The following is a 24,225-nucleotide window of genomic DNA, read 5'->3' as shown; positions in this document are numbered from 1 at the left end:
AAGCGTCTGCCACAGCTGGGACCTTTCCTATTGAGTAGCTTTGCACCATGTGCACGGACACTGGAGATCCCTGGAATTTTGCATATGGCACTGCCAACTTGTTGGATTGATGGCAATCTCTTTGACAGACAGCTTGTTCTTCTTGAATAGAGGCCAGGCTTGTCAATGTTTTCCCTTAGTAAAACAGAAGGAGGTTAAGAATTGGGTGCAGGGTCAGGCATGGTGGTTCACGCCTGTAATCCCAGCACTTTAGGAGGTTGAGGCAGGCAGATCACGAGGGCAGGAGTTCGAGACCAGCCTGACCAACATGGTGAAACCCTGTCTCCACCATAAAACATTTCTGGGTGTGGTGGTGCTCGCCTATAATCCCAGCTACTCAGGAGGTGGAGGTTGCAGTGAGCCGAGATGGTGCCACTGCACTCCAGCCTGTGAGACTCCATCTCAAAATAACTAACTAACTAACTAACTAACTAAATAAATAAATAGAAAAAGAACTGGGCGCTTCTCTAAAAAGCGCTGGCCATCTTAGGAGTCTCTGGGGGATCTCATTAAAAATTTTATTTTTATTTTTTAATTTTTAAAATAGAGATCAGGGTCTCACTATGTTGCCCAGGCTGGCCTCAAACTCCTAGCCTCAAGAAACCCTCCCACCTCGGCCTTCCAAAGTGCTGGGATTACAGGAATGAGCCACCATGCTGGGCTCTGGGGATTTAAAGAAGCTCTTGATGGACTTCCTTTTCAGGGCTGTACTTTCCAACCAGCAGGTGAAGAGCTGAATCACTAAGGACACAAATGAAAAGGGAGGGGCAAAATATGAAGGCTTTATATTTCCTTTTGAGGGACGCAGCTCCAGTCTAACTTGCCACACTGTGAACTTCACCACTGGAAAGTAACAAAGGTAAGAGAAATGTTTCTGTACTTTATTATCTCAACTGTGCTTGTTGTCAAAGGGGACAATAAATAAGAGTAAACCATAGCATTTGGACAGGTTGCATAATGAACCAAGTGAAGGGGCAACTAACTTATTATTTAATTGAGTATGACTTTTGCTGATCCCTTGATAAATACATTAGCATATTTTGATATCATTGATAGTGTGCATTTAAAAATCTTGAGGTAGGCTGACTTGATTTCAGATCTTTGTTTAGTAGAATGGAACTCTGTTGATATTTTCTGCTTACTAATCTTCATTCAAAACACAAGCTAGTCATGCATGCTGTGGCCTTTGTGTATTGAAACACTTCTTAGCTCTTTACAAGATTTTTTTTTTTTTTGAAATGGAGTCTTGCTCTGTCCCCCAGGCTGGAGTGCAGAGGTGTGATCTCAGCTCACTGCAAGCTCTGCCTCCCGGGTTCACACCATTCTCCTGCCTCAGCCTCCCGAGTAGCTGGGACTACAGGCGCCCGCCACCATGCCCGGCTAATTTTTTTGTATTTTTAGTAGAGACGGGGTTTCACCGTGTTAGCCAGGATGGTCTCGATCACCTGACCTCTTAATCCGCCCGCCTCGGCCTCCTAAAGTGCTGGGATTACAGGCGTGAGCCACCGTGCCCGGCCAGAAGATCTTAACTTACTATGCTAGCCTTATTAATCACTATGTGTTGGAGACAATTTCTTTCTTTTCCTGCCTCTCAGTTTCCTCTTATAGCTTTAAAATTAGTCTCCTAAGTAATATGTGTATTCTGTACATGCAGGTAAAATATCATGGTTTATGTTTATGTGAACATTCTGAAATTTCTACTATTTTTAGGAATGAGCATATGTGAAATTCACAAAGTTGTAGGGCGGAGAGTGAGACTAAAAGAATAGCTCTGATTTAGGGAAGGAGAGGTAGGTGCTAGATAAGTGGTCATGAGAGAAGAGTCTTGCGAGAGGGGAAGAACGTACCTAGGGTATGGTACAGATTGTAAGATGCTGGTGCCTTAACCACCCTTGGAGATTATTTCCCCCAAGAGGACAGAACCAGACCCTCTGTCTGTTGCGGTCCTTTAGTGTTAGTATCCCTTCAGATAAGATAAGATGTATTCCCTTCCACACATATCCCAAATAGAGTTCTCTTCTAGAAATCCCTCTTCTCAACCTTGAAGGGCTATAGTGACAGATACCCTTCTTTTCTTCATTTCTGTCATAACAACTTCCAGATGGCACACCTCATTTGCTTGAAGAAGATTTTTTTCTTCCCAAGACACAGCCAATTTTCCCTTATCATGTGAGTGGGCTGTTCTGGGGGTCCATATAGATCTTTGATAAAATTCTGGGAGACTTAGGACTTCTGCCTTCCATGAGTTCTGCTTCCCTGAAACGGACTAGGCAACATTAATTAGACTTGAAGTTGTAAAATATCCAGAATATTGGTTTCCCTAACAAGCATTGATTCCTGGGTGAATGTGGAAGGCACTGACAATTTCACAGATGAATTTTCTCTGCCCTTAAAGAATATTCAATGTAGTGAGGAAGACCAACATATTAAATGAACCAAAATCCGTCAATCCATCCATATACACCTCTGCAGGTGCAAAGACAATCACCCAGATGTAGAGGGAATTGTCAATAAAACCAGTTAAATAGATGATTAACATAGAAATTCCATTGTGAAAGATCTCTGCAAACAGCTAGAAAGGTAGAATTTTGGGAAATGAATGAGGAAAGCCCATTCACTTTGGCACTACATTAATAATATAGTTAAAACTCTGTCTTGCCAATAAACAAAGTTCGTTTGATATTTAGCATGTCTATTGGCAAGACAGAGTTTTAATATTATTGATTAGAATTTGAATTATTCTAATTCAAACTATAATTAATACAAAGTTCATTTGAATTCATTATAATTATGTATTGCCAATGATTTTTGAGTAAAACCTGAACCTGAAGTATTCCTTCTTGGTACTATGAGCTCAATGCTTGAAGAGCTGTAAGATCTAACTATGAAGTGAGGCGAACATTATCACTCACCCTGAAAGACTCAAGATTCTGAATAATACACATGTAGTACCTGGCACATACATGAACCCTGTAAGTTAGCCATTTCCTTTACAAAGAAATTCTTACACAGCTGTGTGAGGGAGTAGGTGTGCTGATGTTCATCATGGCACTGTTAGTGGTGGCATGAAGAAGGAAAACATTTGGGTATCTGTCGTTGGCAAATGAATATGGTGGAAGCAAAAGAATGGAGCAGTCAGAAGGTACGGACTATGTTCCCAGAATAACATGGATGAATCTTAAAAATATAGTACTAAGTGAAAAGTATGTGAAAACTTGTATTTTTTTGTTTTGCTTTGTTTTGGTTTGAGACAGGGTCTTACTCTGTCTCCCAGGCTGGAGTACAGTGGCGCAATCACTGCTCATAGCAGCCTTGACCTCCTGGGCTGAAGCAATCCTCCCACCTTAGCCTCCTGAGTAGCTGGGACTGCAGGCATGTGCCACCGTGACTGGCTATTTTTTTAATTTTTTGTAGAGACGGAGTTTTCGCCACATTGCCCGGGCTGGCTTCAGACTCCTGGGCTCAAGGGATCCACCTGCCTCGGCCTCTCGAAACTTATGTTAAGTATTATCTAACATAACTTCATTTATGAAAATTTAAAAATGCATAAGATGAGGAAATCAATGTTTTACAGAAACACATATAAATAAAAGAATATGCTTTAAACAGATTATAAGTGGTGTCTGTGGTGGTGGAGAAGAAAGGAAATGACCTGGGTCAAAGGCCATAAGTAAAGAAGAGAATGGCCTTGTAATCCAGTGATGGCTTTTGCCAAGAACCAGAGTATGTGATGACCTCAACCTTGTGTACTTGTGGTTATAAAAGAAGAAACAAACAAATAAACAGCCTAATAAAAGTGTCTCCCACACAGTAAGTGGCCTATCAGCATATTCCAAACTCTTTTCTTAGGTGCTCTAGTAACTGCAGGGCTACAATAGCTATGATATGTGAATAGGCGATTTTATAACAACAACATGATACAAATTTAAGATAAATACATTTACATTACTTTCCAGAATACAACTCCACTAGCTTACTTAGTTCACTAAAATGCAGAACATAGTGTGAAGAGCAATTGACTTGGATATACTTCACGATTGGAAGTGCTTTCATTATTAAAGTAACTAAATGAAGGGCTGTCAAAGACACTGTCATGACCACATGTAATCCAGAGAGCTGTATTAAAATCACCTTGAAGGAAAACATTCTGCCAGAGGTACATAGTTGTATTTTAGCAAAATAATATTAGTAAAACCTTTCTGTCATATTTTAAAAAAACTGTCAAGAGCAAAGAAAAGTGTGGTCAAGGCTTGGTGTAGTATCATTAGCAACTGGGATAAATACGTATTGGCCGGGAAATGTATTGGCCTTTGTCATAGTGTCCTATAGCATATATGCTTAGACTTGGATTCTAAAAGAGGGCAAAGCTGTAGTCTAGAAGATGGAAGGTAAAAGAACCAAATATTTCTGTATCCCAGGTGGACTAAACAAGGGAATAATGTAACTATGCTACACAACGGTGAATGTGGAGTAAGTAGGCTAATTGGCCCTAGTGAACTAGGGTGTATAGAACAACCCTTGAAGTGAGTTAGAATTCATTTAGCTGCAAGTAACAGAAGACTCAACTAAAATGGCTTAAACAATAAGAAAAAATTATTGTTTCACATGAAGAGAAATCTCAAGCTAGGGCAGATCCAGGATTGGGTAATCCATTCACTCAATGGTGTGTCATCGAGAATGCAAGTTCTGTCCATCCTTCCTCTCTGAAATCCTGGCTTATCCTCTTAAACTACCTTCCTTGTGGTCACAAAATAGCAGCTGCAGTAGTAGACACATGCAGATAACCCAACTGTGAGAGGAAGAAGAGGGATGGTTTCCTCTTTTGGATCTCTTCTTATTGGAAGCCTTTTCCAGAAGCCCTCCAGCAACCTCTCCTGTCTTTCTTGTACAAATTATGGCACCTTCTGACTCCTACACTAGAAACTTGGGACCTAGAATTCCCTCAAGTGGCTTAGACTAATCCAGGCTTGCTCTTGGGGCCTGAGGAAGGGTGAAGCCTCCTCTGAAGCACATGGCTGCATGAAATCTGCATCAAAGGAAGTTCTCTTAGCACAAAACAAGGGAGTGAAAGGGAAGGGCTGAATGGTGGGCAGCCAACCTGTTTTTTTTTTTTTAATATGCTGTCCAGGGAGAGAGAAGAAGAGAAGGAGAGAGATTTATAAATTGATGATCAGAAAGATGATATGAACTTCTGACTAAGTGACATAAAGAACCAACTCCATCATGAGCTATGTGGGGTGTGATCTCTGATTTCTCATCAAGGGGCATGCCAGGCTTCTAAAGCCATAGTCCTGCCTATATTTGGCCCTACTGTCCACCACTTTTGGACTCTTATTTCATGCACTTATAATATAAAATTTATCTTTCAGGTGTTTGAGTCTCTGCTTATGCTATTCCTTTTGACAGGAGTGCTCTTCTTACATGTATATACATGGGTGATGCTTATTTCATTCTTCTAGAAGCAGCAGGGATATTATCTCCTCCAGGAAGGCTAACTATAACTCTCAGTTTGGTTCTGTCTCTCTCCTCTCTACTTGATTATGTGCATACCAGCATATCACATAGTACTTATTGGATTGATATTCTCTTCTTCATTTCTTCTTTCTGCAAACATGTACTGGGTCACTATTCTATGGATAGGACTTGTCTGGATGCTGGAATAAAACATAAAACCAAAACGAAGTCCTTGCTCTAATGTACTATAGAGGGAAGGGAATCAGATAATAAATACATCTGTAGTAAGCCAGGTGGTGGTATGTGCTACGGTAATGGAATGGTGGGATGTGGGCTGAGATTTCAAACAGAATGAATGGTCAGGGACAGCCTTAGTAACGAGATGCTGTCTGAACAGATATGATTAAACTGCTGGAAGGAACCATTCAAATATCTTCGGGAAGAACATCATGGAAGAGGAATAGAAAGTGCAAATGCCCTGAGGTTGAATGTGCTTGTTATGTTGAAGATATGCAAGGAGGTGACATAGCTAAATTGGAGTGAGCTGGTGGAAGAGTGGTAGGAGATGAGGTCTGACAGGTGGCCAGGGCCAGATCACAGAGGGCCTTGTTGGTCACAGTAAGGACTTTGGCTTCCTCCCTGAGTAAAAGGGAAGACAGTGGAGTTTTTGAGCAGAGGAGTACCTAACTAACTGTTACTTAAAAAATACTAGTCTATCAAAGATATCATGGAGGAGGATAAAGACTGGAGTAGAAAGAAGATAGGAGATTATTTAAATAATTCAGGAGCACCTTTATGCTGTTAAAACTGGGGAACATGAGAAATGTGCAGATGGGGAATATTTCCAAAGATGGGGAAAACAGGATTTTTTTCACTGATTGAATAAGAATGAGAAAGTACTTAAGGATGATCCCAAGGTTTTTAGCTTGAGAAACTGGAAGAATAGAATTGTCATTTACAGAGGTAAAGAAGGCTGTGAGGGACGCAGGCTGGAGAGAGGAATTAGAAAACCAAGGATTCGCTTTTGGACATGTTCAGTTTGAGATATATATTAGACATTCAAGTGGGGTTGTTGAGTAGGCAGTTGGATATATGGGTTTGGAATTCAAGGCAAGCATAAATACAGGAGCTAATAGCATATTAGTGACATTAGGACATTCCTCCTAATTAGATATTAGGAGGAATGAGGTTGGATGAGATCACCTGGAGTATGAGTGTTCATAGAGAAGAGGTTCAAGATCTGAATTCTGCTTTATTGTGATGTCTAGAGGTTCAAAATTGAGAACGATTCTGCAAAAGAGACTGAGAAGGAGCAGTCAAGGAGGCAGGCTGTGGACCAAGAGAGAATGATGACTCCGAAGTTAAAAGAAGGAAGTGTCTGATGGCAATGAAGCTCCTGAATAATGAAGTCTCCCTGAGAGCAGAAACTATTCTTGATCATTCTTATATCCATAGCCCTCTACAGTGAGCGATGCTCAATTAATGTTTGTGGAACTGAATAGAATGAACTCTTCTTTCCTGACATATTCTTGTCCTGAGATAACACATATTCCAGCATCATCTTTTCTTCTCTTGGATTTTCCTTTTCCATTTCTGTTTTCGTAAACATGACGACTGTGGCCTCCAGGCTGAGAGCTCTGACCACTTTCTTATGGCAGGACCTACTTGTTAGTATTGTCTGACATTCATGGAGGGATACAGGGAATGAGGCCCCACTGAGGAGATAAAAACGAGCTGGAAATTCTGCAAGTGCTGTCAACTTGTTTGTACAAAAACGACTGAGATGGAGATGTTCTCCTCCTGTGACACTGCCAAAGTGGGTGGTCTAGTGGGAAAATATCTTGATTGGCTGATCTTGTGTAGCTCAAGATTTTTTACTGCACAAATTCCAGGGTGAGGAATGTCTTAAAGTATGGAAATTCAAAATGCAAAGATCCAATTCCTTTTCATCTTTCGCTCCAGAACAATTATAGATTATTTAAAAATGTACACAAATGATAGTAAGATAGATTTTAACCATTGGCTGAAGGAATAGTAAATCTTCTGTTCATTGGAATGTAACACTAATGTGAATTCCCCTCTCTAGCATTTATGAATTTCTCAGAATTGTGATAAAGGTATGTAATTTTTCATGAAGCAGTGTGCCCTGATACTTAAACTCATGAAATGCAATAACTGAACTCCAGATACTATCTGTAACTTCAAGTGATGTTCTGAGAATTTTTTTCCTTCTGTTCTCAGGCAGTCATTGGCATAAAAATGGGTTCCCTCAGCACAGCTAATGTTGAATTTTGCCTTGATGTGTTCAAAGAGCTGAACAGTAACAACACAGGAGATAACATCTTCTTTTCTCCGCTAAGTCTGCTTTATGCTCTAAGCATGGTCCTCCTTGGTGCCAGGGGAGAGAGTGCAGAGCAACTGGAGAAGGTATGGAATTCCACAGAGATTTACCCAGGGCCCAGAAGTCTTTCATGCACCCGCTCTGGGTCAGCCAAATTAATTCTATCTTTATACCAATAAAATTGCCATCTTGAGAAAGAAAAAAAAACACATTGAGTAAATCATATTTCTTAAAAATTGATAATGGTGTGATTAATGGAGTATGCTGTAGTGCAAGCAATGTAATACAAGCAACACGTGGTCTCTTTTTTACTATCAGTGGTATCACAAATAAATCTCTGCAGTTTACTTTTAGGGTCTCTTCATTCAGTGATTTAAACGTGACAGAGTTACTATGATTGCCCTGTAGAAGGTTAAATTTACAATAAACGTAATGCTATTTTAGACACTACCAAGTTAAAAAAAATTTCATGATTATGTTTCAAATTCATAACAGTTAGGAATTGTTATCCACACTTTACAGATTGAAAACTGAGACTCAGAAAGGAAAGGTGACTTTTCAGGTTATATAGGCTAACATTAGAGATTTTCCCATTACATATATTTTTATTGCAGTGGAAAGTCTAGAAGAATATCACTTAACAACTCTTAGGATACTTGCAAATCTTATTATTGTTTGTGCTGGGTACTGTTTTAGTTATCAGCCTAAGAGCAGTAGGGACAGAAGGGTCTAGCGGATAAGAGATTAGTCCCTGGAGCCTGACAGTGGTCTGACGCAAGCTGCTCGATCTCTCTTAAACTTATAGTTTCCCTAACATAGAATGAGGGTAATAGTATCTACTTATACAGTTTTTGGGAAGGTTAAATAAGATATGTAAAGACTTAGTTCAGGATTTGGAAAGCAACATTATTAAATTTAGCTATCACTATTGGTCTTGATCTAAAATAGAAAAATAGATCCTTACAACTGTCAACCTTGATAGACTGTACATTGCTTCTGATGCCAGTGGATCCTTTTTTTTTCTTTTCTAGGTGCTTCATTTTCGTCATACTGTAGACTCATTAAAACCAGGGTTCAAGGACTCACCTAAGGTATGATAATACTGCTGAGTTGTCAAATGCTCTTTAACCTAAGAGGAGGATGAAATAATTGTCTGAGCATTGAGTAGAAGAACTCCTTCTTTTGTCCATGAGGGAACCAGCTATGTGTCCCCCTTTAACCTTCCTGATGATAACTACAGCCTGTAGAGTTTAGTATAATAATGATAATGATAATAACAATAGTAAAGTTTCTTAGATTTTATTACCTGATTTATTGCCATCCTTACTCAAGCTTTTTTGTTCCTTTATGGAGGGTGCCCTACGTTGAGTCTGCCAGTCTTGTCTATGTGGTGTTAGATTTTTCTGTCTAGAGTGGGGACTGAGAAAGGACCCTGATGCTTGGCCATATAATTATGTGCTGGGAAAACATGGCCTGATGCTTCTCAATCCACACGCTGTGGGACTATGGTCTCTAGTTTTTTCCAGTAGAAGGATTCATTTTGACATCAAAATTATATAGAACTCCTACACGAAAATAGTTCTGTTTGATTGTGATTGGTTGAGAAAATACACAAATGCATATAGCCTCACAGAACACCAACTTCACGGAACCCAGCTGACTATTAAAAGTTCTAAGTCCATAGTTTATGAACATTTGCTTTAGGGAACGCTTTAGGGAATATAGGCATATTCCCTATAATGTCCATAAATTCTTAGCCATCTTTCAAATGCAACAAAGCTGCAGCTTAGCAGAATTGCTACCACTGAGAAGCAAATTAGTGTGTAAACTAAGTTCAGTGAAGGGCTGAGGTATTTGATCAAATGACCACATGAAAAATGGAGACGTAGAAAAAAGTGTGAAAGAGAAGAGAAACGATTCTGTAAGTACAAGGGCAGCAATAACACTGGAATTATTGCCCTGAATACCCCACTAGGATCTGTTTATTTATGAAAACTGCCTTTGAATTAAATCGTTAGGACCACAAGTACACATGTATTATGCAGTAACTTACAATTCTGCACACAGACTGCAACTAAAGTTACAGAGTGGTGAAATTAATGTGCTAGCGAAAATCCAAAGAAGAAAATGCTTTAAACTAATTTCCTTGTATTCACAGCCCTTTTATTCAGAGGCAAACACCTTGCTGTCTAGACAGTTATCATTCTCCAATGGCAAAAATCAAGCAATTTAATACACCATTCTTTGTTTACTAATGCTTCAGTGCAGCCAAGCCGGAAGAATTCATTCCGAGTTTGGTGTCTTATTCTCTCAAATCAACCAGCCAGACTCTAACTATACCCTCAGCATTGCCAACAGGCTCTACGGGACAAAGACAATGGCATTCCATCAGGTAAGTCCATTTGGAAGAATGGTCAACAACTTTCTTGGCATCCTCTGAATTTCATACCACAAAATTGATGAAGAGTGAGAACGTTTATCATTAAGAGGCTGAATTTGAGCTGACTTACAGTTTCAGTGAAATGGATTTATTGAAACTCTCATGTAAAGTTATAAAATATTACATAAAAATGGCTTCTTCAAGATCCCTAATGCTGTCCAAGAACCAAGGTCAGGGATGAAGCACAAAACAAAGTAGGTAAGAATCATCCCTGTGGACCAGAAGAAAAACAAAACCAATTTTTCATATCATTTTCAGAGGTTCTTAATAGTGGAGTATCAAGAAGTAGTTGAAATTACACTGGACCGTGAGCCAAGAGACAGGAGTTCTGCTTCCATTTAGAATACATAACTTTGGGCAAGTCACTTCTATCTTTAAAATGAGAGGATTAGGCTTAGTTCTATGTAGCTCCAATATTCTAACACTATTTATGCCCTTTCCCAACACCATGGCCCTATGTAGTTTTATTGAGTATTTACTCTGTGCCAGTCATTCTGCTTAGCTCATTACAGGCATTATCTCCTATAATCCTCACATTGTGCTAAGATATGGGTGTAAAATGTCCATTAATTCTGCAGACTGTGAAGCAGATTCTGAAAAGTCAGGCTGACAAGAGTCACAGAGATATTTGAATGGCAAAACCTGGATTTGACCCCTATCCAAATCCATCTTCCTGTTTTTAATTGCTACATGATCTTGCTATGATTGAGGTGAAATGCAAGCTTTTGTTTGACTAGGGTTATTTAAATGCCATCTGCGTGAAGCTGGATGAAACCATGAGTTTCTAATGTTCTTCCCTGGCCTGGTAGATCAGGTTATGTCTTGGATGTGATGAGCTTCTGATAGTCAAAATATTTGCAACTTGGGGTAGGTATTATAGACATTTAGAGGGTATTTTATTTTACTGCCCTGGAAGCATATAGGGAATGATGTATGGAGAGTGTCTAGAGTGGCAGGGATTAACAATCATGGTCCTTCGAGTTGGGATACTCCCTCTCATGACTTTGCCTTCTCAAAACAGTGACCCACACATAACAGTAGATAAATGTGGATTTGGGATGATCATTATGGCATCTGTTCCTGAAGTGAGAAGGTCCTCATTAGCATCATGAACATTGTCTTGAACTATGTCATGAGAGGGACCTTGTTATTTCAGGATTCTGGCTGGAAAAACATCCATCTCCTGGGCTATGGAGAGTTACTTAAGGTTGTTTCAACCACAGTTGGATCCAGCTCAGGACAAGATTCATTCTGAGGCCCAGATTTTGCTCATAGTTTATCAGAGGAACCCACCCCTGATAATTCAACATAGATTCTTTTCTGTTTTCCCTAAGTGTTGGGCGGTCTGATAAATAAAGGGAAAGAGGACAAAAGAGAGAAATTTTAAAGCTGGGTGTCCGGAGGAGACATCACATGTTGGCAGGTCTGTGATGCCCCCAAAGCTGCAAAACCAGCAATTTTTTATTAGTGATTTTCAAAGGGGAGGGAGTGTACGAATAGGGTGTGGGTCACAGAGATCACATGCTTCACAAGGCAATAAAATATCACAAGGTAAATGAGGGCAGAGCACCGGGGCGAAATTAAAATTGCTAATGAAGTTTCAGGCATGCATTGCCATTGATAACATCTTATCAGGAGACAGAGTTTGAGAGCAGACGACCAGTCTGACTAAAATTTACTAGGCAGGAATTTCCTCATCCTGACAGGCCTGGGAGCACTATGAGGGACTGGGGCTTATTTCATCCCTTATCTGCAACCATATAAGACAGACATTCCCAGAGCGGCCATTTCAGAGACCTCCCCCTAGGAATGCATTCTCTTTCTCAGGGCTGTTCCTTGCCGAGAAAGAGAATTCAGCAATATTTCTCCTATTCGGTTTTGAAAGAAGAGAAATATGGCCCTGTTCCTCCCGGCTTTCAGGCAGCCAGACCTAATGGTTATCTCCTTTCTTCCCTGAACATCGCTGTTATCCTGTTCTTTTTTCAAGGTGCCCAGATTTCATATTATTTAAACACACATGCTTTATGAACAGTTTGTGCAGTTAAATCAATCATCACAGGGTCCTGAGGCAACATACATCCTCAGCTCACGAAGATGATGGGATTAAGAGATTAAAGTAAAGACAGGCACAGGAAATCACAAGACTATTGATCAGGGAAGTGATAAATGTCCATGAAATCTTCACAATTTATGTTCAGAGATTGCAGTAAAGACAGGCATAAGATATTAGAGAAGTATTAATTTGGGGAACTAATAAATGTCCATGAAATCTTCACAATTTATGTTCTTCTGTCACAGCTTCAGCAGGTCCCTCCGTTTGGGGTCCCTGACTTCCCATAACATTAGTTAAGATTTGTTTTTCTTCTATGCTAGGCACATCTTCCATATCTCAAAGTCTTGTATCATTCTATTCAGTTCATGCTGGGGCATCGGGTCCCACTGGGCTGTGGAGGTATGCTCCTAAGGTCTCAGGAATTGAATCATGGTAAATTCATTTGGGTCCATGTAGATATCACTGTTGTCTTGACAGAAAGACAACAGAAAGTCTCCAGTTCTGTAGAAATCTAGGGCCATGGGTGGTCATCAATAGTTGCTCCAGAATACTACATAGGAGGGGCTTGGGAGTAAGAATTTTTGGTTAAAAGAAAGGGTAAGTTCTTTATACTGAGTCTGCACACCACTTTCACTTGGATAATATGTTATAGGTGAACGAAATAATAAATTCCTTAAGATATTTTTGCTCACACTTTATATAAATTTGACAGAAATGCCAACTATTTACATCAGAGAATGTTTTTATTATTAATTATATTTATGGCAGCTTGTGAGGAGATTGATACATATCATGGGAACAACCTTCTGTTAGACCTCAGGAAAGCAAGTCACTTAACCACTCTTCTCAGTTTTCCTGTTTATAATCTGAGAGCAGTAGCTTCCATGTCTACTTTGAAGAGGAAAGAGTAGTAATAGAGTCAGAAGGTGCTCATTGTATTGCAATTTGTCATTTTGCTTTGAACACTTTAAAACTAAGACAGCCAATCATGTGACAGAAGTAACAACAAAACATTTCTGAACATTCTTTTGGAAGGGTTTCCGATTTTGTTAAATTTATTTATTTCATTAAAAATAAGTACATATGCATTCTGCTTCCTCTCAGACTTGTTTATAGGAACTGCTTTTTTCTCTGCATTAGAATTTTAGAATACATCAAGCTATAGATTTTGTTTTCCTTACACTGTTTTTGAATTGTTGTTCAATTATCATGTCTTTTATAGCAATATTTAAGCTGTTCTGAGAAATGGTATCAAGCCAGGTTACAAACTGTGGATTTTGAACAGTCTACAGAAGAAACGAGGAAAACAATTAATGCTTGGGTTGAAAACAAAACTAATGGTAAGGATAAGTCAATAGGTGTCTCTAAATTCTGTGTTGTATTGATAAGCAATCCGAGTCCACTTGCTAACGAGGAAGCTGGCTGAAGTCCGCACCTGACATAGGCAGATCAGCAAGAAAGGAATGGGGCCATATGTTGGAATACCCTTTACAATCAGTTGTTCTAAAATATATACAAAGTGACTCTGTGAATGAACACCATTTCTATTTCATAAATGTATGGTGCATTCTGCAATTAAAATTAATTAAATTTAAATTTACTTTTCACAATTAAAAACTCATATATATTGCTAAATATTTCTTAAATGGCACATTTAATATTTGGTACCAAGGATATATTCATTTTTATTTAGAAACATTTGGTTGAGGAAAAATTTAAGGATATACAAAAGTAGAGAGAATATATAGCGAACCCTATATACCCATCACTCAATTGCAACATTTCTCACTAATGGCTGGCCTTATTCATGTAATCTCTCACCCTTTCTCCAACACCTCTTTAAGATTATATTGCAGCAAATTCTAGATATTATATCATTTTCCTACACATATTTCACTTTGTTTTTCTAAAAAATATGGACAATTTTAATACAACCACTACACTATTATTGCATCTGAAAAATTAAAAATAATCATTTCATGTTAAATATTCAGTGTGTTTTCATTTTTCCCCTGTTGGCTTTTTTTTTTTTCTTGTTTGAATCAGGAGGAACCAAATAACATTGACATATCACAATTAGTTAATACATCCCTTAAATTTTGATTTTAAAAATAAACTTTATGATTTAAATATACATACATATAGAAAAGTAAATTATTGTATGTGTGCTGTTTGATAAATTATCACAAAGTGAATATACTCATGAATCACTACTCAGGTCAGCAAAATAAGACATAAGTTATCAGAAAGAGGCACTGCAAGGGCCCCCTTAAATCCTCTTCTAGAAATAAGCCCTTTTTTTCCCCAAATGTTAAGGTTTCTCTGACTTCTGTTACCACTTATTAGTTCTGCCTGTTTTTAAATCTCATGTAATTGGAATCATAAATTATGTGGGTTTTTTAAGGCCAATATATGTTTGTGAGATTCATCCACATAGTTACACGTTGCATGGTTTGTTCATTTTTATTAGTATGTATTTCATTCTCAGAATATTCTAAATATACTTACCCATTTTACTGTTAATAAATACTTAGGACATTTTTAGTTTGGATCCCTTATCAATAGTGCTGCTGTGAATATTTTTGATACATATCTCTGATACACATATGTATGCACTTTTATTGGGTGTACACCTTGGAATGGAATTGCTGGTCATAAGGCATATATACATTCAATTGTAGTAGATGCCAAGCAACTTTCTTAAGTGGTTGTGTCAATTTATTTGCCCAAACAAGAAATGAGAATTTCAATTGTTCCTCCTCCTTGCCAACACTTGGTAGTGTAAGGCTTGTTAACTTTAGCCACTGTAGTTATTTTAATTTTAATTTGCATTTCCTTTATGAATTACATGGTTGAACAATTTTTCAGATGCTGCATATCCTCCTTTGTGAAGTTTCTGTTTAAATCTTTTGCCCACTTGTAAGAATGGTTTGTTTGTTTTTCTTTTTTTCTGATAAATTTTTAGGAGTTCTTTGCACATACTGGATACCTATGTTGCAAGTAACTTCTACTAATTTGCATCTTATCTTTCCCATCTCTTAGTGATGTCTTAGATGAATGGAAGTTTCTAATTTCAAAGGAATAAAATTTATGATCTTTTCCTTTATAGTTAGTGTCTTCGCACACATTTTTTGGATGATTTTAAAGAAATATCATCGTGAAAATATTTTCTAGTTCATGAAAATATTTTCTTATGTTATTTTCTAGAAGTTTTATTGTTTTATTAAAGGCAGGATTCATTTTAAAATTAGTTTCATTCCACGTGGACGTCTAATTTATATGGCATTATTTATTGAATAAAGAATCCTTTCATTATTACACTGCAATGTAAATTTTATCATAAATTAGATGACCATATCTGTGTGAATCTGCTCCTGGGTTTTCCATTCTCTTTCATTCGTCAATTTGTTTATTCTCATGATGATGCCACAATTATAGTAGCTTTATAATAAGTCTTGGAAGCTGGAAGTATAATCCCTCCAATGTTGATCCTCTTCTAGGGTTGCCTTGCCAAATCTTGATCCTTCGTATTTTCATATACATTTTAAAATTAGTTTGTTAACTTCCATAGAATGTATCAGTTGCAATTTTAATAGGATTTACATAGAATCTATAGATTTGGAGAGAAAATACATCTTTATTCAAACTCTAATCCATGACCACGAAATTTACCTCTATATAGGTCTTCTTTAATTTTTTCTTTTGGTAACATTTTGTATTTTCCTATGTTGAAGTTTTGTGCATTTTTTGATAAACTGATTCTAGGTGGTATTTGAGGTGTTTGGTGAATTTTAGCTGGTATCTATTATTTTGGTTTATTTGTTGTTGATGTATAAGTATATACTTTACTTTTGTATATTAGCATTGCTGAATTCACTTAATAATTCTAGTTTAGCTTTATATTATTTTAGATTTCTTTTAGCATAAAGAAAATGTTTTCTAATATATTTGTCTCCCATTATATCACTTAACAGTGATGAGCTCTCAATAGTATCTTTTTGATTGAGGAACTGACAGATGTCAAGTTTAGTAATAGGCGACCAGATTAACATATGTATCTATTCTATTATTTGTATTAAGTCAGAAAATGCTTTGAAAGGTGTATATATTTTTTCATATCTGTTAATTTACCTAGCACAGTGGTGTAAAAATATGCCTCATCTCTTGTGCTAACTCTAATCCACTGGTAGTCACTGCTTGGAAAATCTGTATTGAGAGTCTGAGGCTTAAACTTAGGTTACTTGAAAAAGCCCACAATTGAGCCGGTAGACACTAACTCTGTGACAGTAGAGATTTTTGTCTGTTTAGTTTTGTGTTATAGTCTGAGTTTAGTGCTACAGTGTCTAGAACAGTGCCCAGAATCTAGAAAAATGCCTAAATTCTTTTGGCATGAATGAAAAGATGATTAGTGTTGTCTGCCATGGGTGTGCATTTGGGATTCACATGTTATATATTCATGTAGAATATTAATGTTATTTCATCATTTGTTTATGTCTTTATTTACTGTTCCAACCAAAAATACACATTGTACACTTAAGGTTAGGTATTGCTATCACATGCTAGGATTGTGTTAGGCCTAGAAGTTCAATGAAAATTAAAACCTTCATGAAGCTTAAAGCTGATGTTCAGATATTCCTGTGTTTCATATTGTATAACAGATTACCTTCCAAAAAGGTTTTATAAATCGCAATATACCAAAATGCACCAAGACGGCTGGATGTTTAATTTTGATCAGTTTTATTTACCAAGCAATTCCTGGCATAATTTTATGAATCTTGATTTTCAGATATGTGTTTACTTGAAGTGTTTTTGTATACATATTTGTAATACACTAATTGTAGTGCATTGAAAGAATAAATATTTTAAAATACTTAACATATTTGCATGTAATGAAGTGCTGGTAAGCATAAAGTCTTGTAAATATTAAAAGTAAGCCACAAGAAATTATTACATAGTATTTAAATAAGCAGTAATATATAAGAAATCACTTGATATAATGAGGCGTAAGACAAATTGATCCATCATGAATATACTGGCAACTTCCTGGATGCTGTCTTCTGGTTAAATAACAAAGCATTAAATATTCCCTGAAATAAACTTCATTTGACAAAGAAGGCTCCGTGGCCAGGAGATGAAAGGAGTTCTGGTATCTCAAATTTACAATTAGTCTTAAAAAAGAAATGGCTGTAAATTTCTCATGACTCTTCACCTCCCTATCATCAGGAAGTTCAAATCCAAATACGATTATCTTATTTTTTACACAAGGAAAAGTCACAAATCTCTTTGGAAAGGGCACAATTGACCCTTCATCTGTAATGGTCCTGGTGAATGCCATATATTTCAAAGGACAATGGCAAAATAAATTTCAAGAAAGAGAGACAGTTAAAAGTCCTTTTCAGCTAAGTGAGGTAAGTATTTTATTTTCAGACTGATGACAAATGTTGGCGAATACAGTAATCATTTAAGGACAACTTAGAAAGATTTAGTGATTTAGTGAAAATATTGGTCTAGGTTTCTGTTGGTTCTTTTATTGTATTTTCTACACATTTTAATTTTTCCTCTATTAAGTGACAATAACTTTTATCACAGAGCACCCAACTGGAGACTTGGGATACTAAGATTCTCTGGCAAAGAAGAAAACCCATTCTTTTCTTAATGTTCTATTGGTTTATTCTTTCCATGTACACTGTGGTTATTTTCTCCAGCAGCACACTAAAGTTATCTGTGTTATTTTTTTTTCTAGAGAGTTTCTTGAGGAAAGATTAAAAAGAAAATGATTTAATGATGTATCCTTTTTTTTTTTTTCCACTAAAGTCATGTTAGCTAGAAATCCTGACTTTGCTTTTGGTAGACCAAGCTATCTATATATATTATTAGGATAATTCAGTCTCTAACCATGACTTATTTTAAATTAAAAAAATGGATAATTTTTGCAAAGGGAAGTAATAAGGAATCTACTTTGTAGTTTCTATTTTACCCATGTCTTTAGAGTGTTCATGCAGATATTCATGTTATGCAAAGTAATCAGTATACACACATGTGTGCTCACATATGTAACTATATATACTACCTAATTATAATCCTTTTCTTCTTCACAGGGTAAAAATGTAACTGTGGAAATGATGTATCAAATTGGAACATTTAAACTGGCCTTCCTAAAGGAGCCGCAGATGCAAGTTCTTGAGCTGCCCTACGTTAACAACAAATTAAGCATGATTATTCTGCTTCCAGTAGGCACAGCTAATGTGAAACAGGTAAAATTATAAGAATGCTAGAAAGAAGTTAAAGCATGTGTGCATGTTCACACACACACACACACACACACACAGTGTATCTCATGACATTAGTGTAGTCATTGATTCACAATCTAAGCCTCAGTAGGATTGCCCCAGGGGCTGCGAAAGTAGCAGGGAGACACGTGGCCTCTGCCTTTCAGGACAATGTGTTTATGGAGAACAAGCTATTCTTACATGAGAAAGGCACATGGAGGCAAAAGTGATGTTTTGTACAAATACACACAAGTACTGGTTGGTTGATGATTGGGGGACATCTTTCTACAGTAATGAAGTTATAATGCTATTTGGGCTCCTAGTGTGCAGAAATCCGATTCAGCCAGTTTACCGTCAGGGGCAGTATTTCTGAGCCAATTGTAATGTACTTTCGTGGGCTAGCCATTATTAACATCTCAGTTTTGTGGAGAAATGTGCACCACACCCGTTAAGAAGTGGTCATGGCAGTGAAAGGAGTTTGGATCCATCCCCCTTTCCCCAGCTGCAGCCGAAGCTGCCCAGGACAGAGCAGGCTGTGCTTCTGACAGCTGAACTTCTGGGAGCCTGCAAAGCTGACACACATATGGATGATATGGCCCAACAGTTAGGGGCTTGTAAGCCAGGGAGTGCTGGCTTGAGACGAAAACACTGTGGCACAGATGAGCAAGGTGTGCATGTGTGTCGGGTGGTAGGGAAGGCTTCCGGAAAGAGCAGGGTCAGGATGTACGCATTTGGATTCAGAAGTGAGACGGGTGCCAATTGAGAGGGAGCTGTAGTAACAGAAGTGCACTGTGGCCATGAGAACAGGTATGCTTATGGTTGTGGCCAAGTCAGAGGGAATCAGGTCCCTGAGGGCCTGTGGTTGACTGGAGTGAAAGACAGTTGGAGGCATAAAGCAGTTTGGGAGCAGTTTAGACTCTGCAGAAAGTTTTCTGGAAGTAGACTTTGGGATTAGAATGAAGGGGTCAGAAGGGATTTCCTAGCAGAGCACTTTTAGTCCGAGCCTTGCTGGATGAACAGGAGAATCACAGGGGCCCTGCTAAACTGAGCAGAGCAAAGAGCAGTGCAAATGCCTTAGAAGAAGGGCAGCGTGAGCTGTGGCATGAAGTCATGGTCTCTTGGATGTGGGCAGAAAAGGACAAAAGGAAAAGACACTTTGGAAGAAAAACCACATTTATTTTATGGTGGATTATATATTGTCATGGTAGGCAGAGGTTGTCAAAACTGTTTTAAATTCTTAGATTAAAAAGATGGGATGTGACACAGCATGGTGGTTTGGAGCTGGGAGCTGTGGACACGGCTGGCTGGAGAGTTCAGTGCCTGAGGGGGGCGTTTGAAAGATTTACAAACAAATGATGAAACTGGATGGAGAAAAATGAGAAGTCAGAGTGCTGAGGCTGCTTTGGGAAACCTGAGCATTGATGTGGGAGCTGACATGCTGGGCAGAGGCACAGGTGGCCCAGAGTTCAGCCTCAGGAGCAGCTACCAGAGACAGTGACAGAGAAGGGCATGAGAAGGATGAAAGCTATCAGAATTCACAGGGATCCTGGCATCAGGGATGCCAAACGAGAATCACGCTCATAAAGGAGGGTGTCGTGGAATGTTTCAGATATGAGAACCAAGAAGAAATGGTTGAGTCCATCCACGAAACAGGACCATGACAACTTCACAGGCGATAGTGGGAGAAGTGCAGTGAAGCATGTGTGCTGAGGGAATTGAGGGAAAAGACTGTAGGATACCTACTTGAGAAGCTTAATTATGAAATTTAGAGGAGAAACAGATGACAGAAAAGGGAAAATGTGGCTAATGGTATGATTTTGTTCCCAGGTAAGTAGACTGTATTAAAGGTAGAAAAAGTGATGAAGTTGAAACACTCACACTGAGAATTACAAAAACCATATGACATTTAATGTAGAGGTCATGTGTTTGACTCATGTGGGCTTGTCTGTGTTTTGTCTCTTAGATAGAAAAGCAGCTGAATTCGAGGACGTTTCATGAGTGGACCAGCTCTTCTAACATGATGGAAAGAGAAGTTGAAGTACATCTTCCCCGATTCAAACTTGAAATTAAGTATGAGCTAAATTCCCTGTTAAAATCTCTAGGGGTGACAGATCTCTTCAACCAGGTCAAAGCTGATCTTTCTGGAATGTCACCAACCAAGGGTCTATATTTATCAAAAGCCATCCACAAGTCATACCTGGATGTCAGCGAAGAGGGCACGGAGGCAGCAGCCGCCACTGGGGACAGCATCGCTGTGAAAAGCCTACCCATGCGAGCTCAGTTCAAGGCGAACCACCCCTTCTTGTTCTTTATAAGGCACACTCATACCAATGTAATTCTATTCTGTGGCAAGCTTGCCTCTCCCTAATCAGATGGGGGTGAGCAAGTGTCAGAGTTGCAGATGAGATGCAGAGACAATCCTGTGACTTTCCCATGGCCAAAAAGCTCACACCTCACACACCTCTGTGCCTCAGTTTGCTCATCTGCAAAACAGGTGTAGGATCTCTTCCAACAATTTCATGAGTTGTGAAGCTAAGGCTTTGTTAATCATAGAATAAGGTGGATTTATGCAGAAAGCTTTCTGGCTTTCTTATCTGTGGTGTCTCGTTTGATTGCTGTCCAGTGACATGATCAAGTCAATAAGTAAAATTTTAAGTGGTTAGATTTTCTTGACTTGTATATATTTGTGAGATCTTGAATAAGTGACGTGACATCTCTGCTTAAAGAAAACCAGCTGAAGGGCTTCAACTTTGCTTGGATTTTAAATATTTTCCTTACATATGTAAATAAAATGTGGTGAGTTTTAGTTCAGAATTCTGTGTTGAGAATAATAAATGCATGGAATACCTTAAAGTTCTGTGAAGACTTGTAACATATGGCAGCAATCAAATGGCTTACAAAAGGATACTTTGAACGTGGAGAAGTCTAATTCAGTCAATATTTCAGTGGAATTTTTGGCCAATTGCTTGAATTGAATTTAATTGAATTATACTACTGAATTAAACAATAGATTTTTCTCCTCCTCCTTCTCCTCCTCTTCCTTCTTCCTTCTCCTCCTCCTCGTCCTCTTCCCCTTCTTTCCCTTTTTCCCCCTCTTCCCCCTCTTCCCCCTCTTCTCCTTCTTCTCCCTCCTTCTCCTCCTGCTCCTCCCTCCTCCTCCTCTTCCTCTTCTTTTTCTTCTTCTCCTCCTCCTCCTCCTCCTTCTTCTTCTTCTTCCTCCTCTTCCTCTTCTTCTTCCTCTTCTTCTTCCTCCTCCTCCTCTTCTCTCCAATCCTCCTCATCCTTCTGCTCCTCCTTCTCTCCCTCCTTTCCCTACCCACCTTCATCTTCAGCAAGTAAAGATTCAAAACAGAAAAAGGCATAAGTCAATCAGAAGATTTTTGTTTTAAAGGAAGCCTCCTTTTATACTCAGGATAACATGGAGCAATAATCAGATAAAAAGTGTCAATAAAGCATTTACTGCCTTCTCAGTGCCTTCTTGGTGAATATTTTCTCCTGGAACTTCCTCAGAAGTCTTAGTAGAGCACTTCTAACTTCCCTAGCCCCATCTTAGAAGAGGTGGCTGGAGGTCAGCCATTGCTTCCCTCCTAGGTGATAGGCAACATTCTTTTAGGATAGACAGTGCTGGCAGCTAATAAAATCTTTTCCCTTCTCCTTGGGGCATTGAAGAATATGGCTTACTTTAATCTTCAATATAGATATTATAAAATTGCAAACAAACAACAATCTCAGCAAAGTGTAAGACTGAAGAATATCTACTTATAATAGCATGCAACTTCCTTGCTGCACTGAATGGCTGTCTTGTTGCATGTGGTTGTCCCAGTGATTGTCTACCAGGCCCATCTGTCACATGGCATAAAGACAAGAAGTTGCCTTGGCTAACGTCACAGGATAATCCAAGAGTCCACAGGCACAGTGGGTTTAACTGTGGTAACATGGAGAGACACGAAACAACAATGATGGGTGTAGGAAAAATAAGAATGGTTTTTTGGTACCTACTTTTCACCCTAAACATTGTGAGGTTGTTACCTGGAAGTGTGGGAGTCCTCTGTTTCTGTCATTTTTGAGAGAAAGAATTTGGCCAAGAGACAATTTAGCTAAGAGAGCGGAGAGTTTATTGAATGAGAGTACACGCCAAGAGAGATATGGGTTTTCCTGACACAGAGTCCTGTGTTGTGGTTTTTATTATGTCAGACTTTTTCTTAATGTTCCCACTATATATATGTTCACCACTGTCAATTATAAAACATACATATATCTATCTTTATATAATCAATCAATCTATCTATCTATCTATCTATCTATCTATCTATCTATCTATCTATGTCTCTCCATATATTATGGGTAGGGGGAGAGAGAAAGAGAGAGAGAGTTTAATTAAAGGAATTGGCTCATGCAATTGTGGAGGTTGGCAAGTGCAAAATCTGCAGGGCAAGCCTGAGACCCAGGGAAGAATTGATACTGCAGCTTGAGTCTGAAGGCAGTCTGGAGGCAGAGTGCCCTCTTCCTCATGAGACCTTGATCTATCTTCTCTTAAGGCTTTTAACTGATGGCATGAGGTCTACCCACACTATGGAGAGTAATCTGCTTTACTCAAAGTGTACTGATTTAAATGTTAATTTTATCTAAAATTGCCTTCACAGCAACATCGAGACTGGTGTTTGACCAAATACCTGTGGGCCTAGCCAAGTTGACACATGGAATTAACCATCAGAGGCACCGAGGGGGCAGGGAGGTGAATTTTCACCCTTCAAACAGCTAACAGAAACTCTGCCTCTGCCAGTATAAACAATGTAACAAACCAGCAAGACTCATGGAAATAAGCCACAAAAGCAGCCTTGTATTTCCCTCCTATTGTCCCTGTAGAGCTGCTTAGAGGGAGATCCATCCCTAGCCCCAGCATGAAAACTCTTGGCAGTCCTCATGGCTTTCTGGTTACACCTAAAATCTAGAAAATCTGTGATTGTTCCACATCACAAAGATAATCAGATTCAGGAATTAAAAGATTTGGGCCCAGATAGTAATCTAAACCCTTACCATTCCTCGGGTGGTCTGGGGACCACAATACTGGTCTCATGGGAGCTTGTTAGAAATGGAAAGGCAAAGTCTCTGGCTCCAACCCAAACCCACAGAAGGAATCAGAGCCTGCAGTTTAACAAGCTCCCCAGTTGATTTGTGTGCACATGACAGTTTGAGACGCACTGATCCTAACCACAAGCCTAATTTAATAGTGTATCTTCTTCCCGCCCACCAGCTGCAACAGGTGCAGGGAGAAGCCTGGGATCTGGAAGAGAGGGGTGGCTCTTTCCTCACCCACCTGCTATTTCTGACTCCTAAGGAGAAGCAGTAAGGGAGAAATTGACAAGGGAATGAGACAGTCCTGCAGATTTACAAGCTGGTGTCATGCTCTGGACCTGACATTTTGCCTGTAGGAGCTGTTGTGGGTTCCCTGGACAGAGGGCCCCTCTGCTCCCTCCCATGGGCAGTGCTCTTCCTGCTGGTGAGCTGCTGGCCCCAGTAACATTCCCCATAACCATAATGATTAAATTCCCTTCCCTTTTTGTAAGGATCTCTTCCTCTTGCTTGAGATTATTTTAATTTCTTGGCATTACTGGTTAATATTTTTTAT

The 24,225-nt window shown here is 38.8% G+C and overlaps 1 protein-coding gene across 2 annotated transcripts; it reads left to right on the top strand.

The window, feature by feature from the left end:
* The first annotated feature begins 641 nt into the window (after positions 1-641).
* SERPINB11 (serpin family B member 11) lies at positions 642-22,066 on the top strand. 2 transcript variants are annotated; one of them, XM_077974590.1, is made up of 9 exons: positions 642-898; positions 3,454-3,539; positions 7,735-7,920; positions 8,866-8,925; positions 10,098-10,226; positions 13,550-13,667; positions 17,593-17,735; positions 18,426-18,581; positions 20,560-22,066. In XM_077974590.1, the coding sequence occupies exons 2-9, from the start codon at positions 3,537-3,539 to the stop codon at positions 20,962-20,964; spliced, it is 1,200 nt and encodes a 399-aa protein (XP_077830716.1). In that variant the 5' UTR covers positions 642-898; positions 3,454-3,536; the 3' UTR covers positions 20,965-22,066.
* The last annotated feature ends 2,159 nt before the right edge of the window (positions 22,067-24,225 follow it).

This window comes from Macaca mulatta, chromosome 18 (assembly GCF_049350105.2).
Source record: "Macaca mulatta isolate MMU2019108-1 chromosome 18, T2T-MMU8v2.0, whole genome shotgun sequence".
NCBI lineage: Eukaryota > Metazoa > Chordata > Mammalia > Primates > Cercopithecidae > Macaca > Macaca mulatta.
Note: the sequence above shows the minus strand (reverse complement) of the source record. Positions and strands in the feature narration are given on the sequence as shown.